The sequence below is a fragment of the Quercus robur genome, chromosome 10, assembly GCF_932294415.1.
Source record: "Quercus robur chromosome 10, dhQueRobu3.1, whole genome shotgun sequence".
Classification (NCBI taxonomy): domain Eukaryota; kingdom Viridiplantae; phylum Streptophyta; class Magnoliopsida; order Fagales; family Fagaceae; genus Quercus; species Quercus robur.
The window spans coordinates 55,738,513-55,756,107 of NC_065543.1; the positions used below are offsets into that span (position 1 = coordinate 55,738,513).

Sequence of the window (17,595 nt, forward strand, 5' to 3'; positions counted from 1 at the left end):
CACATATGTCTTAACATTAGGTTTCCTTGTTGTAGAAGGAAAGACTATTCTTTGGTGAGGAAGAAAGTCTATTCCTGTTAAAGCGGTAATGTATTCCTAGTCTAAGAGAAAATAGCAAAAGAGTCTTATAAATAAACTATGCTACAAAGAATTTGATATCTTTGGCCCAAGGGTCCTCCCTATGGGGAGAGGGAAAACAGAGTGTGAAACCAAGAGAGAGAAAGGGGATTTTTGCTTGGGAGGAACACAGGAGGAAGCAGATAGCAAGGTACTACCACCACTGAGAAGACACAAAGAGAGTATGTGCAAGAGCAAAGAAAGAGAAAGCCATACATGAAAGAAAAAGAAGAGATAGCAGACAAGAGGGTGCAACTTAGAGAAAAAGAAGACAGCCAAGAGAGAGTTATGCATGGAGAAAAAAATAAAAAGGAGAAAGCAAAGTGTTGCCACCTTTGAAAGAGATAATTAGTGTGTGTGTGTGAAAGCAAAGAAAAATAAAAGATATTTTCTTTAGCCGAGAGACATACACAAGAATTATTATAATTAATTTTATCATAGTGAAATTATTCGGAGTTTGTCCCATGGTTTTTCCCTTCAAAGATAAAGGGTTTTCCACGTAAATTTTGTGTTCTTGTGTGTAATTGTTCTTTTGGATTGCTTATATTTGTAATAATATTATTTGGGACCTAATTTGTGTTCCAACTTGCATTTGCACCTCGAATGAATATCAAGCAAGACAAAGTAGTTTTAAGGCAGAATGAAGAGAAGCTGTCGAAAGTGCTTGATATCTATGAAAAGAGGCTCAGGGAGGCTCGGTTCTTGGCTAGTGATGAATTTTATTTGGCTGATCTTTCACACTCGCCCAACACTCAATACTTGGTTAGTGACACTAATAAGGGCAATTCATTCACTTCGAGAGAAAATGTGGGGAGATGGTGGGACGAGATATCGACCCGAGACATGTGGAAGAAGGTGGTTGATTTGCAGAAGGGTTCTTAGAAAATTTGGTTGGCATTTCTTAAATAAATTGCTTCAGTTCAGAGAATTCATTTTCTTCCCCTCTTTTCCTTAGTTTTTTGGCTGAGTCCAAAGAGATTAATGGCATTTTTATCTCCCTATGTGTAATATTTCAATTTTAGAACGCTTAAGGGAAATTCATTAATTTTCTACTAGCATCATATACTCTAGCCTTTGTAATAAAGTTGTTAAAATCGAGATCTTATAATCGGTAAAAGGGTTTTTAATTTGCGTAGGATTAAAAAATTAACATTATACTCTAAAATTGAAAATTTACCAATAATAATGATGTATATTTCTAATTATATATATTTTTAACATTATTCAACATTGTTTCCTTCAATTAATGCAATAATGGATGTAGAACACAAACATAATATAATAGAGTGGAAATCATAATATGTTGTTTCTTGTTCTTTAGAAAATGAGATTTTAATCACTAAATAATAAATAGAACACCAATAAGCCACGAGGCACGATGGTGATAAATCTTGCTTAACTGGAACAACTTTGTGGTACTATATCTTATGTAATATAATGTGAGCGCCAAATTGAGGTTGAAGAGTTATGATTGAGCAAGGAGCATGAGCATAGGATGAAGACGTCTCAAATGAGAAGTTCTGCAAAATGAGTGACAAGGCCATCTTGGTCTCTACTAGAGCAAAGTTTTGACCCACACATATCCTCGGACCCCCACCAAATGGGAAGAATGATACTTGGCCCTTTGTTGCCTTTGAAATGCCTTCTGAAAATCTCTCCAGGTTAAACTGTTTTGCATTCTCACCCCACAGTTCATAATCATGGTGGACTAGGATTATTGGTAGAGCAATCTCCACTCCAGCTGGTATAATCATATTTCCCAACTTAGTTTCCTTGTGAACTCTTCGAAGTAGCGAAGCTGCTGGTGGGTACAACCTCAGAGCCTCATTCAATATCATGGTTACCTACGCCATGGATAACCAACTATTACCAACGTGCATTTCTTAAAAAATTTTGTAAAATAAAATAAGTTCATTAAATTTTCCCCTTGAAGAGTATTCGATTTTGAAGCTCATTTATGATTGATAAAATTTGAAACAAAATTTATTACTCGATTTACAAACCTAATCAAATTTGAGGTTTGCACTCAAATTAGTGGTCTATAATCTATACGACCAAGTGCCAACTCTAACAAAAAATGAGTATGCTGACTATCATGAGCTCAATAGAAAATGGCTTTTACTCGATCAATTAACTAATATTGACATGAATATTCATGGATGTGAATGATTCATCTTCGAAAGACATTACATATAAATTTTATAGGAAAATAAAGAAAAATTGGAATCTTTAGGGAATACTTACAATTTTAAGGCGATTTAACCCATCGAAGTCAAGTTTGTTCTTACTAAAGACTTGCAAAACCTCTTCTCTTGCACGAGCTTGCCAATTTGGATACTTACTCAACAAAACCATTGTCCAAACAAGTAAAACCGAGGTTGTCTCTTCCCCGACAAGGTAGAAAAGCTTACATTCCTCAATTACATCCTTAATACTCATTCCGGCACTCTTCTTATTACCAAATTCCATAATCTCTCTAGAATTTGATTCCATTAGTATGCCTAATAAGTTGTCATTTCTGCCATTGCATGCCTTCTCCCTTTTGTTAATGATTCCCATTAGTAAGTCTTGTACTTCTATTGCAATTTCCTTCATCCTTCTGTGTGTCTTAGTCGGTAAAAACCTACATGCATAAATATTAGCTATTAGTAAATTGAGAAGATTGAAGGCATAGATATGGAAATTGTATTAATTATAATGTGATGATCTCAATTAATTTTTGTGTTTGATGAGATGTTCAGGAAAGTTGGTTATAACCAATTTCGTTTTTGAATAAACAATAAAATTTGGAATTTTGTTTTCATTGGAGACATGGTTTTAAAAACTGAACAGGACCGACCGATTCAACTAGGAACCGAAACCAATCCGATCCGGTAAAATCACCCAAAATTTGTCAAAAACCGAGCTAAACTGGGAATTGGGGCCAAAATCAATTTTTTGACCTTACAGATTTTTAAAACAATGATCGGACTTCAGATGCATGAGAATTTTTATTTGGAAGGTGGGCCAAGCAAATGTTGAAATTCATTGAAATCTTTTTATATTAAAAAATATCACATTCCTATATATATAAAAAAATTAGCATATATATATATATATATATATTTTTTAATAGATACAATAGAATTTCAATAAACTGAATTGTAATTGGTTAATAATATCTCAATAAAAATCAAATTTGACTTTTTTTTGGGGGGGGGGGGGGGGTTAAGGAACCAAACTTGACTAAATTTCAAAGTTGAATGTTTAATCACTACCTTAGTCCAGGAAAGTATACAAATTGTGATACTTTTACAAAAAGTTGTGCTTGCTCTCTTTGAAGTTCAAATATTCTTCTTCCTTCTTTATAGCTACTTCCAAATGCTGTTCTTGAAATCACTTTGCTTGACATGTTTTCAAGATAAGGCCATACGTCTAACTCACAGGATCCATTTTCAGAGGTCAACCTCTCCCACTGGCTAATCATATCAATGCAACTTTGATAAAATGCAGGTAACATAAGCTGTAGCAATCACAATGTAAATTGTTTAAACTATAATAAATAGAAACAAGATTATTTGGCTTTATATTGTTCAACAAATCTCCATACGGAACTTTCTGCACAAATTTTTTCACAGCTATTGCAAATGACAAGTTACTAATGATATATAGCCCATATGACAATCAATAACCATTTTTTTAAGAGAAAAATTGCTAACAATTTACCACTTCAATAACAGTAAAAAAATGTTATGTCTATATTATTACTCTATATTGTTTTTGATAGAATCCAAACTACGCTTATAATACACATGCGGTTTGTAAAATATGTCAAATTGCCAACAAAGAATTACCCTTTCATTTATATAATGAATTCAAAGTAGTTAAATGCTTTATGACTATTTCTTTTTTCTTTTTTAATTTGATTGGTATAGATGTTTTTAAGTTAATTTTTTTATAGAGATAGAATTAAAAATTTGTAGCATCTACCCTATGATAATTATTCTTTACTTTTAAAACAAGATACTATTAAAAAAAAAATTTGGGTGTAGGTAGGAGTCAAACTTTTCCCATTTGAGCAAACGAGAATCTAAGTTTAAATTTAATTGATATTATTCATATTTAAAAGTTTGAATGGGCATATAGTCTTTTTTTTTTTATTTTTTTTATTTTTATAAAAAAGAAGAAGATGAAAATGGACATATAATATTATTTGCTATACTAGCATTACTGATGTTTGAATGTTTGAATGTACTTAGAATCTTATTTGCACACAATATTTTCGGTCAATCATATTTTAAGCAATAGATCAAAGGTAGTATTTTCTTTAATGACTTTGAATTAATTAATCAAAGGTAGTATCTAGCAATAATCATATTCTTTGTGGTGCCTAGTGTATGTAGTTTGAACCCTACTTCGCCCATTAACTACCCATCTCAAAAAATATTGTCACTTTTACGTTATGAGTACTGCTACAATCACAAATTATTTCACAACATTTTTACAAATTTTTTATGTGGCAAATTCTTACTGGTTCTCGACTAGGTCCATTACTAACGTCATCTTTTCACTTACAAATAATTACTCACCATATCATTAGTTTGTAAAAAAGTTTGTAAAATAGTTTGTGTCTATAGCATTATTGATAACGAAAATGCAAACAATTCCCTATTGTGATTATTGTACTGTGCCTATAAGTTTTTTGATCACAAACATGTGCTAGACGGACATTTGAAACTTAGCTATGGAGTTTAGTATAGAAGTGTTTTTGTGTTAAACTTGGTGATTTGTACAATATCACTTTAAAGATAAATCATGTTGCTCCAAACTAAGGTACAACATTTTTTACTCAAGTGATAACAATAATCTAATCTGGACACAACTATTGACTCCACATGGATTTAAAAAGATAAGAAATGTAATATATAACCTTCAACTTCTCTAAATGGAAAGCAGGGTTGATAATCTTTCTGTGTTTAGCCCATTTCTCACCCTCGTAGTTTATTACTCCCATTGCAAGCAATCTAGTAAGTGGATTTGTTTTGGGCTTCTAAAAGTCACCTATCTTGGTGAAAACATCTTTGATTTGTTCAGGGCTTATAATGTTAATACGGGGTCTTGGGCCAAGCCATGTAAAAGAATTCTTGCCTGCATTTGTTCACGAAGGTTAGAAGAAAATCCAATATTTTTAAAAAAATATAATGTCTATATCATTTTCACAACAAATCTCAAGTGAGAGTTTCTTATTAATTAACTATTACTAATTGGCAAAAAATAATTTTAGTTGTGTGTTTAAACTAGAAGTAGTAACACTAGCTTTACCTAAGAAAATTTTGGCTCCACTGCTACCAATTTAGATTCTTGTTTATAGTTTAATCAATCGGTCTAGTTTTTCTGGTTCAGATTTAAGATTTTGGCCATAAACTAATTCATAGTTGGAAGCTTTTAAACAGAAGTTACAGGACTTAAAACAACCATACATACTTTATTGCTATGGAAATGAGTGAGATATAATTTGTGTTTGTTGCAACAAAATCTTTAGGTAATTAAGTTTATTGTAGATGACAGTTTTTAGACTCCTTAAACAATTTATTAAACCTAGGTAATTAGCCAAGTTGTTACTTAGTCCAATTAAACAAGTCTAGGTTATCACAATAATAAAGATCAAATCATGCAAAGCAGCGGAAAATAAATAACACACGATATGATCACCTAGGAAACCAAACCGGTAAAAACCTGGGGAGGATTTGACCTAGCTATCCTCAAGGTAAACTTGAATCCACTATCAGAAAGAATCGAAGTTCATACAAAAGGACTTACAAGCACCCCCGCTCGACTTCCTAATGCTACCAACCAGTAGAACTTACTGACACGACCACGTGCAAGCTCCGAATCCACGGACTCCTTCTTTCTTGAATTCGCACCAGCTACAAGCACCCCCGCTTGTGTATTCTTTAAGCTTTAATGGCAGCAACTGTTTTGATCATCAAGGTGTAGAGAATATCTCCTCCTTGAAAACCCTAAGTTTGTGTAAAGGAAAGCTCCTCTAGATCTCACAAGAGATTTACACAAACCGCAATATGAGCAACACTAAAACGTGGCTAGGGTTTGCCTTTTATACTTAGGACAAATAAGAAACCCCAAAAAACGTTTTAAAATAATTAGGGCTGAGTTGGAAAATTCTGCAGAAAAGCAATCTGCCTGACGTTCGATCGGTCGAGCCTAAGTTTCGATCGATCGAGCCAGGCCGAAAGCCACAGTGCTTTCTGCTTTACACTCGATTCCAACTTTACATTGGCATACAACTTTGAGCTAGCTTTAAACACTTCTAAACACATTGTTTTGATCATGGTTTGCCAATAATACAAATTAGAGTTCTAAATACATAAAGTCCTACACTTTAGAACCTAACAAACTCTCCCTTTGGCAATCCGTGACAAAACACAACTTAGAAGCTCAAAGTTTACAAAATGAAAAGCCCTTTACAAAATAATGCTCATAAACAAAAATTCAATCCTAACTACTATCCATCAGTTGCAAGTGTAGACAGCAGCTCAATTGAATCAACCTGTATATTTCCTGAAACACTAAACAAAATGCATAACCGCATGTGTGGAAATAATACAAGTAAACAAAATAACTTCTTGATTTCAAACAACACACAAATAAAGACATATATCAATGAATAACTCATAAATATAAATCAATAAGCAGTTTGAAACAAGAAACAAATAAAGTACCAACAAAAACATAAAACTCCCCCTATCATGAATATCCCATAAAAAACAAGGTAAGAGCTAAAAATGTTAAGTACACAGTGAAGCACCTAGATACAATCTAAAACTCCACAAACTCCAACCAAAAACAAAAAGTCTCCCCCTGAAAGCAAAAACTCGACAAGTACTCCCCCTTTTTGTGATGGAATGCCAAAGGGCAAACAGGATATCCATCATTAAAAGGGAGGTGGTCTAAACTGCGCCAACTCTGCACGCAAGGCACGGATCACATCAAGCACGTCCACCAAAATCTGTCCTTGAGCCGCCTGAACGGTCAAGACATGATCCAACGTGCGACGAATGTCTGAATCATCCGTAGCAGTCGGTGGAGGAACAGTAGCATCAGCTTCAGCAGCAGCACCTGAAGGCTCAGCAGCAGCTGTACCTGTAGAAGAGGGAGGAGGGGGAACACTACTAGATGACGCACCGCTAGGACGAGAAGGAGGAACTCTCAACTGAGCAGCCCTCTGACGAAGAAAGGTGGCACCTATGGGAGCTATCACATGAACAGGCTCACCTGACGGAAAACCATCTAGACCCAAATAGAGCAGAATCCTATGAATGAAAATAGGATGAATCAGCGTATGCCCTACGGCAGAACTCCTATGAACCTCATTCAAAGAACGAAGGAACAAGTGAGGAAAACTGATAGACACTCCAGAAGCAAAGGTGTACAAAAACACACATCGCTCTAAAGGGATGGTGTGGAAGTGAGAGATAGGTCACAAGGAATGACACGCAATCCTAAAGAAGAGATAGGCAATCTCGGTAAACTCAGCGGACGTGATCCGAGGATCAGAACCCCACTGGATAGATGACCCAGTGATGTAAGACATGACTACATCTAAAGAGGGTGACTCATCATAGGGATAGACAGCATCCCGAACAACCGGCACCCCAAGAGCCTCAGCCACCACCTGAGGGGTAATGGTGAACTCTACATCTCGTATCCAACTCCTAACAAGGGTGTTGGAATCATAGATGTGGCAAGAGAGGTTCGAGTAGAACTCTCTAATCAGGGTGGTCGGAGGGGGATGATCTATCTGTACGAGAGGCAACCAACCCCTAGACTTAAAATTAGCTCTAATGGCCGGATCAAGCGCATCTAACACAATAGCTCGCTCATACCAGATCTTACGCCTACAGTTCAAGGTGTCATAGGCTTCTCTACACTTATCATTCTTAAACAGCTCTACTCTAGGTGGAGACTCAGAGGAAGTGGAAGTGGTCCTATGAGCTCTAGTTTTCCTAGGCATGGTGCTAAGATAAGGATCAAAACACAGAGCGAAAGAACAAAAACCACAAAACCAAAACCAAAGGCAGACTGCAAGTTAGCACAAAAACAAAAAATAGACACAAAATCTATATGATGCATGAACAAATTTAAATGTCATGATGCATGTGCTAGTGCAGTGAATTGAGTCAAAAAGATTCAAATTACAAAATTGGCTTGCACATAAAAGTTTTTAGCACAAAAACCCCAAAATATAGAAACCACTTGATCAATTTTTTTTAAAAATTGACGAATTGATCATTACACATGATAGAATAACAACAATAATGACCAATTACATCAATTGGAGAAGCCAATTTCATCAATTTAAGCCAATTTGACAAAATCCCCAATTCGGATCAAATTCAAAACCCTAGAATTTTCAATTTTTCAAAAACCACCAAATTGATCAAATTAAACTATAGGGAACATCAATATAACATCATGGCATAAAAACCCATTGATCAATTACACAAGAATTGGCTTGAATCATCAAAAACCCCAATAATTTTGAAGATGCCGAAAATACCCATGAGAATGCATGAAAAATGCATGAAAACAAGAAAGAAACTTGAAAAAGAAGGGCAAAAGGGTCTTACCGGCTTCTAAGGACAAAAACCTTGCAAAAATCTTGAAGGAAAACGACAAAAAATTGATGGTGGAGCCAAGAGCCAACGCGGAGAGAGAGAGAAGCTTGAAAAAGTTTGAATAGTGACTTTGAAAAGGTCCTATTCTGCTTTTTAAAAAACCTGATACACGAGTTTCGATCGGTCGAAAATCAGTCTCGACCGGTCGAAATAGACAGAGGCTCCCTCTCTTAAAAATTTTAAAATTTTAAAAATTTCGATCGGTCGAAAAACAGAATGGACCGATCGAATCAGGCAGAGGCTCACCATATTTTTCAGGAAAACCAGAATTTTTGAAAAACAAATTGATTTAAATCAAAGCATTGTAATTCAAGAACAAAAATGCATGAGTATGAGATGATATGATTTTCCAAACAAGAATTTTAAGCCCAATATTCCCAAAAACAAAATTTTGCATTCTCCACAAATTTTCAAGCAACAAATTTAGTTTGCACATAATTCAAAGTGATTGCAAAAACTTGGTTGGTCAGACCATAAACACACACAATAACATGTACAATGTTTAGCAACGAGTAACTCGTGTAGTGTGTGCGACTAGCAAAGACATGAGATACATGTGAGGTGATATGTGAATAGCAATCAATCACAAAGTCTACAAAATTCATCACAAAGAATTTAAAAGAGACTATCACCTAAAGAGTTACATCATATAACTCCCACATCTCCTAGATCATAAGCTTGCAATCATGTAAGTTTCTTGTATTTATGCCTCATAATATACATTCCAATTTTAAGTTTATGTGAGTTTGGCATCAAGCCTAATAGTACACACCAATTAGATTTTAAGAATTAAGCACTTTTACCGAGGCTTCACCTTATGTTCTTTTTGTGCATGTGCTACACTTTCTCGAGTACAAAATCTTATGATATGCACTAAGGTGTTCATGATTGGCTAGTGAACAGTGGTGAGATGGTTATTTATGCCTTTCTCTAAAAGTTCAAGTCCGACATTTAAAAACAAGTGACTTCAAGATTAAGACATAGTAATCAAAAACCATATACATCTTTCTCACACAACATGCACTACAAATCTTCAACTAGTAGAGTGCAATAAAGAAGCTCATCAAAGCTAAATAAGGTACAAATAACATGTTATGTGAAAATAAATTGACCAACCTTGTTCTCAAAAACCAAGAAGAATAGTGCAAAAACAAAATGTGCTTCCTTTTTCCTTTTTTTTTAATTATTTTAATAAAAATAAAAACACCTAGAATGAAATGCATGAATGTTATGCAATGCAAATCCTAGAGACAAAAAAAAAAAAACAACCAAAGAACAATGGTCACAAAGGGTAGAGCAATGAAGCATAAGGACCATGTCAGAAAGACTCAGTTAGGTCGAGTCTTTTGCATCCAAAACTTTTTAGATGCACCACGAGCATTGGAGTTCTTATTCACTTGAGAATGATTACCAACTCCAGGATTGGAATAAAGGTTTAAAGCCTTTACCAAATCACCAATAAGTACCATAGGATCAAGTGCTTGAGGCACAGGTACTTTTGGTTTGTTTGCTCTCTTTGCAGCTTGTAACTTGTAGCAATTTGGACGTATGTGTCCAGTCTTTCCACAAAAATGACAAACCCATGCAGGTTTATCATGTGTCTTGTCCTTAGATAGGGTAGGCTTCTTAGGCTTAGATTCTTTCAGATCAACCCTAATCTTCCTAGATGATGAACCTTCTAAGGGTTTAATAACCTCACTCACAGGGGGTTTGACAGTTTCACTCACTATCTCACTTACTGAAGGTTTAGAAGAAGAAGATAAAGGAACAAACTTAGTGGAATGGGGAGCGGACACACAGATGCTATCAACATAACCTAAACCAGTTTTATCAGAAGATGACTTTTGAACACTCAGCATTTGATCAAGTTTAGAACTAGCAGATCTAGCAACAGATAAATCAAGTTCCAAAGATTTAACTTTATCACGCAAAAGCATGTTTTCAGTTTTCACATTGTTCAAAAGATCATTAGCATCAAACAATTTAATAAGTAAATTTTTCTTTTCAGGCTCAAGAGATTCAATTTTCTTTAGGTCAAGTTCAACATTCATAGCATCTTTTGCAGCAACTTTGCAAAGTTTGTTATAGGCCTCTTGAAGATCTGCATCTTCAGAGAGTTCCCCATCAGAAGGGTTCTCTTCAACATATATGCTCTCATCAACTACAGCAGTAGCAGTGAAAGCAATGAAGTTTCCATCCTCATCACAATCAGAATCATGATCAGAAACTTCACCATCATTAAGGGTTACAGCCATAGCCTTACCCATAGACTTCAAATAGATTGGACATTCAGATTTCAAGTGTCCATACCCTTGACATCCAAAACATTGAGAGCCCAAAGAATTATTGGAAGATTGACCTATTCTTTCTCTAGGTTTATCATTGTTATTAACCTTAGTGGGATCATGCTTCCTAAAATTTTTAGGTTCAGCAGTGTTTGTGCCACTTGCCTTTCTATTGTTATTCTTGAGAAAATTTCTAAAATTCTTGGCAAGATAGGCAATTTCTGTAGCAGAGAGCTCATCATCAAATCCACCACTATCAACATCATCAACTGACTTAAGAGCCATTGATTTGGATTTGGAAGTTTTGGGTAGATCCAACTCATAGGATTGAAGAGATCCTACAAGCTCATCAATAGGGATGGAGTCCACATCCTTGCTTTCAGTAATGGCAGTCACCTTGGGTCTAAAGTCTTCAGTCAAAAATCTAAGAATCTTCCTAACAATTTTAGGTTGATCATAGATTTCACCCAAGTTAAAAGCAGAATTAACAATATCATCCAGTTTAGCATAGAATTCATCAAAAGATTCATCATCAGACATCCTAATGCTTTCAATTTTAGAAGTCAATTGCTGCAATTTATTTATTTTGACAGCCTTTGTGCCTTCATGCACAGTCTGGAGGATATTCCAAGCAATATGAGCGATCTCAAAATTCGAGATTCTCTTAAATTCCTCCATAGAAACAGCATTAAAAATCGCATTCATAGCCTTGCTATTAAACGAAGCTGCTTCTTTCTGAGAAGTTTGCCACTCACTAACAGGAGTAGTGGGCTTCTCCCATCCGTATTCAACGGAATTCCACACCCTCTCATCAATGGATTTCAGGAAGGCTTTCATCCTTACTTTCCAGTAAATGTAATTATTCCCATCAAAGTGAGGAGGAATAACTAGAGAGTGTCCGTGTTCCATGACAACAGGGGTCAAGGATAAGCTCAGAGATCAAAGGATCAAAAACAAAAGAGCTACCCGCTCTGATACCACTTGACAGTTTTTAGACCCCTTAAACAATTGATTAAACCTAGGTAATTAGCCAAGTTGTTACTTAGTCCAATTAAACAAGTTTAGGTTATCATAATAATAAAGATCAAATCATGCAAAGCAGCGGAAAATAAATAACACACGATATGATCACCTAGGAAACCAAACCGGTAAAAACCTAGGGAGGATTTGACTTAGCTATCCTCAAGGTAAACCTGAATCCACTTTCAGAAAGAATCGAAGTTCATACAAAAGGACTTATAAGCACCCCCGCTTGACTTCCTAATGCTACCAACCAGTAGAACTTACTGACACGACCACGTGCAAGCTCTGAATCCACGGACTCCTTCTTTCTTGGATTCCCACCAGCTACAAGCACCCCCACTTTTGTATTCTTTAAGCTTTAATGGCAGCAACTATTTTGATCATCAAGGTGTAGAGAATATCTCCTCCTTGAAAACCCTAAGTTTGTATAAAGGAAAACTCCTCTAGATCTCACAAGAGATTTACACAAACTACAATATGAGCAACACTAAAACGTGGCTAGGGTTTGCCTTTTATACTTAGGACAAATAAGAAACCCCAAAAAACGTTTTAAAACAATTAGAGCTGAGTTGGAAAATTCTGCAGAAAAGCAATCTGCCCGACGTTTGATCGGTCGAGCCTAAGCTTCGATCGATCGAGCCAGGCCGAAAGCCACAGTGCTTTCTGCTTTACACTCGATTCCAACTTTACATTGACATACAACTTTGAGCTAGCTTTAAACACTTCTAAACACATTGTTTTGATCATGGTTTGCCAACAATACAAATTAGAGTTCTAAATACATAAAGTCCTACACTTTAGAACCTAACAGTAGACATACATACCATAATGCTTCACTGTGTGATGTTCAAAGGGGAGAACACGTGGCACAATATCATCAGAGAGTTCTATGGGTTTAGAACAAGCTTGCTTTATCATCATAGAGCTATCCTTCGTGTCCCCGAAGAAAAGTCTATAGGTTGCCTACAAGACCTTGCTTTCTCAAGCACCTCTCTAAATATTTTGGGCTTAACCACACTCAATTCAGAATCATGCATGACAACGTTGTCATTATAACAAAAAGAACGGAGGTGGCAACTTTGTCCAGAGAAATTTCCATTATTATTTTTTCTTTGTAGAGAGAGAGAGCTAGAGGTAGAAGAAAGTGAAGAAGAGATAAGAATGGACGTTATATATATTAAGTCTTTGAATGGAGGTTTAACCACAATTACCAAAATTGTTGAAATATTTCGTCCAAACTTTTATATATATATATATGTGTGTGTGTCAGTGATTTAGTCTAACTCCAACTCGTTCCAATCTTTCTTTCATTCTCATCAGCTTCCACTTTGGAAAGGTAGAGTTTCCAAACTCAACAGTATGGATTAATATACGTGCGATGCATAAGTTTGGTAATTGTGGTTAAACCTCCATTGAAAGAATTTTAGTGTTCCAGTAGCTGGAAAGCTAGCAGCAGTCTCCACTAGAGCAGTTAGAACTTTTAGCCAACCATGCGTCCCAACGAATACCAACAAGTGGAGTTAACGCCATATCTCATCCTTTCCTTAGTAGGGTTTATCCCTAAACAAAATACCGATGAAATCCCCTTTACTAGGTTGGGCGAGTCTCATGATTCTCGATTTCGAAATATCTTAATTAAGAGATGAGAGAACACCGACTGAACTTCTAGAGCTCTTTTTCGAATAAGAAAGCTTGTCTGTCTCTAATGCAAATGAGGAAAATAAGCTAATTTTAGCTTCTTTCTTTAAACTAATTATTGTTTTTTGGCTTTTAAAAAAATTAATTAAGAAAATAAGTTAAATGCTAACATGGCATTATTTAAATGCCTAATGAATCTTTTTGCTAATGTGGATATGACATGGGCGTGTGGCTAATGACACGTAGGATCAATTATATATTTTTTAATTGCAAAGCCTGCCAACAAAGCACTTTGTTTGCCACATATGCCTTTTTTGTTAGTGGGTTTATAGTAGGGACCAAAATAGAATTGATTTTTAGTTTTTAGGGACTAGAATAGTAGTAAAATCAAAATAGAGACCAAAATGAGAATCGGCTCAAAATGTAGGAACCAAAAGTGTATTTTCGTCTTTATTTTATTGAGTAAGGTTGTAGCCTTGGGCTACAACCAATTTTGTAGGTAAACTTTGTCCACTAATCATTGATAATTTATATGGTTACCTCCTTTATTTAGGGTCATAATCACTATTACAATAAATAAAATATTCTTTTTATTTTCAATTGTTGAGATTTAAATTTTTTTTTTTTTTACATAGTAATTGTGCATAAATACATCCAACTAATTTGTACTTAATAAAGAATCACATTTTACAAAGTCAGCGTCATTTTCCAATTGGTCAATTCTTTCAAACTAGATTTAATTATTTGGTGAATAGTTTAAATCAAAATTTTGCTTGCACTACCTATAATACTCATGCTTTCAAGGAAATTTTTTGAAGATGACATAATACATAGGTAACCCCACCCCTTCTCTCTCTCTAAGAAAAAGAATTCCCTTTTTCTTATTTGACATTCAAAATTTTAGCAGAATTTGATTTCTTTAGTTGCCCCTCCACCTAATTCCAAAGGAATTTACTATATGAATAGAAATGTTATTAAAAACTTGCTCCTACAATGTGAAAGAATAGTAAAACTCTGATCTTTTACTTTCAGAACATGCTTACACAATGGAAGTAAGTGAAAAGTGCGACATTTATAGTTTTGGAGTAGTCACATTAGAAGTAATTACGGGAAGGCATCTGGGTGATTTGATCTCATCATTTCTATCAACCTCATTTGCATCATCTTCCTATGATGTGCTATTAGAAGATGTATTGGATCAACGGCTTGCGTTGCCTACAGGGCAAGCTAAGAAGAAGGTGGTTTTAGTGGTAAAGATAGCATTGGCATGCTTGCACACCAATCCACATTCTCATCCGACCATGCAGCAAGTTTATCATAAGCTATCAACTTGGAAATCCCCACTCACAAAGCCTTTGGGCATGATCACATTAAGTGAGCTTGTTGGTCTTGAAAATTTGATTTAAGCTTCACTAGTGTTTATATATTCTTAAGTACACCATCTTGTTTGTATGCATTCGATCCTCATGTATAGTTTTAAATACTTATAAAGCTAAAACTTAAAAAACCACAATTTTGCATGATTGTTTATTTCCTCTACAGTTGTCGGCATTGAGCTTGAATCTCTACTCTACTATGATGCCTAGCGCCAATCTATGGCCGCTTCAATGTTCATCTAGTACTGCAAGAACACCATCTTCAACCTGTCCAAGCCTCCATCTCTAGACCTATCCAAGCCTAACTAAGCACTTCAAGCTTAAAGGAAGCTGAGTTCTTTCTTGCTTTCTTCTACTTTATGTTTTCGGTCAAAAGCTCTTAAAGTGTAGGAAACCAAACTGGTTAAGGTCAATCAAAACATTGTCTTCTATAAGGTTGAATTTTATCAACCATCTTATTGGCTTTATTTCGTGCCAAATTTGCTTGTATTTTAGCAATTAGTAATCCTGTATTTAGGTGGGAATCATGTAAGGGTAGTGAGTGAGAGAGTGTGAAGAAATGCTCAAGATTGTGCAAGGATGCAGAGACTCGCTGCTAGGACTCGCGACTGGCAAGCCGCCAAAGCTAGCACATGTGTGAAGCATGCAAGGGAGTTGAAGAGTTATGCCAGCTGCTACACTATAGGACAAAAGTCCCAGGCTGGCCAGGCCGTTAGCTCGCGACTTGAACTCGCGACTTAGTCCAATCGCGAGGCCAAGTCGCCAGACCACCCTGTTTGGGAAAAACTGACTCTTCGCATTCCTTTCTTACCCCACTATATATAGACCCTTATACCCAAGAAATATAGAGAGCTTCCAAAAAGAATTTTGAGTGAGAAACCCTAGAGAAAAATAAGATTGATTCATCCACAATCTTCACATAGAGACTCTTCAAATTCCTCTACTCTCTTCCTATCCATTGTTACATCCTTGAGAGGTACATTACCAAAACCTTTTCTCACCATCACCATATCTGTGAGAAGGCCATTTGGTGCTTTAGGAAGCAGTTAAGAAGAGACCAATTTCATATTAGTTGATGCTATGGTCAAGTAGCGAAATTCGGTAAGCTAAAGAAGAAATAGGTTCGGCGTAACCTCATTGGAGTAGGAGCTTGGAGGGCTTAGGTACACTGAGTAGATTAGGCTTGGAGGGTCTTCTGCTATTCATGTATCCCAACTACATTCTTTAGTGGATTATTTACCGTTTGAAGGGTGGCGGAGAGGTTTTACGCCGAGGTCTTTGGTTTCCTCTTCGATAACACATCGTGTGTTGTCCTTGTGTTTGCATCTCTCTTCCCTTAATCTTTGCCATTTAATTTCTGTTGTGGATGTGATTTTATTTGGTTTAGATTGTTTATCAATTCTATATTAAGCTTATGCTCATATTCCGCATATTAATTGTTTGATATTAAGCTTGAATTGGTAATTTGTAAATTGGGAGTCTAAACGTTCATAGTGTTTAATACACTAATTGAACTTTCATCTTCAAACTTACCATGGTGTGTTCATTGAGCTCCTTATATTTTATTTATATTTCTTATTGATTTTTTTTATTTGAGATTATTTCCATGTCAAATGTCGAGAAGTTAGAGGGTGAGAAGGGAAAAAAAATGGATGCTTACTTTTTGCTAATTATATCAACATGATTACATGAGGTCACCCTAATTTTGTGAAAAGATTCATACTGGATTGTACTATATATTCTCCTAGATTTGTCTCGTGTGTTAAAAAAAAAAGGTTAAGATTTTAGAAATTGCTCTTTTCGCTATTTTGAAGGTCTTCCACATTGGCACTACACATTTCTATATGGTTATCAAGTTTTAGAGAATTAGTTCTTCTTAAGAGACCCCATTTGCTATTGCCACAGGTATCTTCACTCTTGCCTTGAATAGAAGCAAGCATTTTTTTTTTTTTGTTTTTTGTTTTTTGACACTATTTTTGGATGCATTTGGCGCCTATTGGCATATTTGGAAGTAGCTTGAGATGATTTGCACTTTGGTCTTTTGGTTGGACTTCGTTTTGATTTGGCACCTTAAGTAATCAAGGCTTGAGAGAAGTCTCTAGAAGGTAGGGAGGATTTTGATTAAATTTGGTGATCTACAAAATCTCTTCATTGTGGATAATTTTTGAAAAGCTTGGTGCAATTTGTAATTCTTCATTTTTGGATTAAGGAGAAATTCTTTCTTTGACTTCTTTGGAAGATTGCTTGGTGGAACTTTAGTTATGGTGAAGATTATTAGATTTTTACTTATATTCATATTTTGAATTGATTTGGGTTGCAATTTGAGATAATCCATAGAGACTTTGATGGAGGTGTAGGAGAATTTTAGAAATTCTTTCTTTGACTTGTTTGAAAGATTGCTTGGTGGAATTTTAATTATGGTGAAGATTATTAGATTTTTCCTTATATTCATATTTTGAATTGATTTGGGTTACAATTTGA

At 35.4% G+C, this 17,595-nt stretch overlaps 1 protein-coding gene across 1 annotated transcript; it reads right to left on the reverse strand.

The window, feature by feature from the left end:
* Positions 1-1,443: 1,443 nt before the first annotated feature.
* Positions 1,444-13,217, reverse strand: LOC126702112 (cytochrome P450 72A397-like). The gene is made up of 5 exons (XM_050400737.1): positions 12,925-13,217; positions 5,027-5,244; positions 3,375-3,619; positions 2,362-2,740; positions 1,444-1,961 (listed from the first exon to the last, which is right to left on the reverse strand). Exons 2-5 carry the CDS (start codon positions 5,108-5,110, stop codon positions 1,536-1,538), a joined length of 1,134 nt encoding a protein of 377 aa, XP_050256694.1. The 5' UTR covers positions 5,111-5,244; positions 12,925-13,217; the 3' UTR covers positions 1,444-1,535.
* Positions 13,218-17,595: the final 4,378 nt, after the last annotated feature.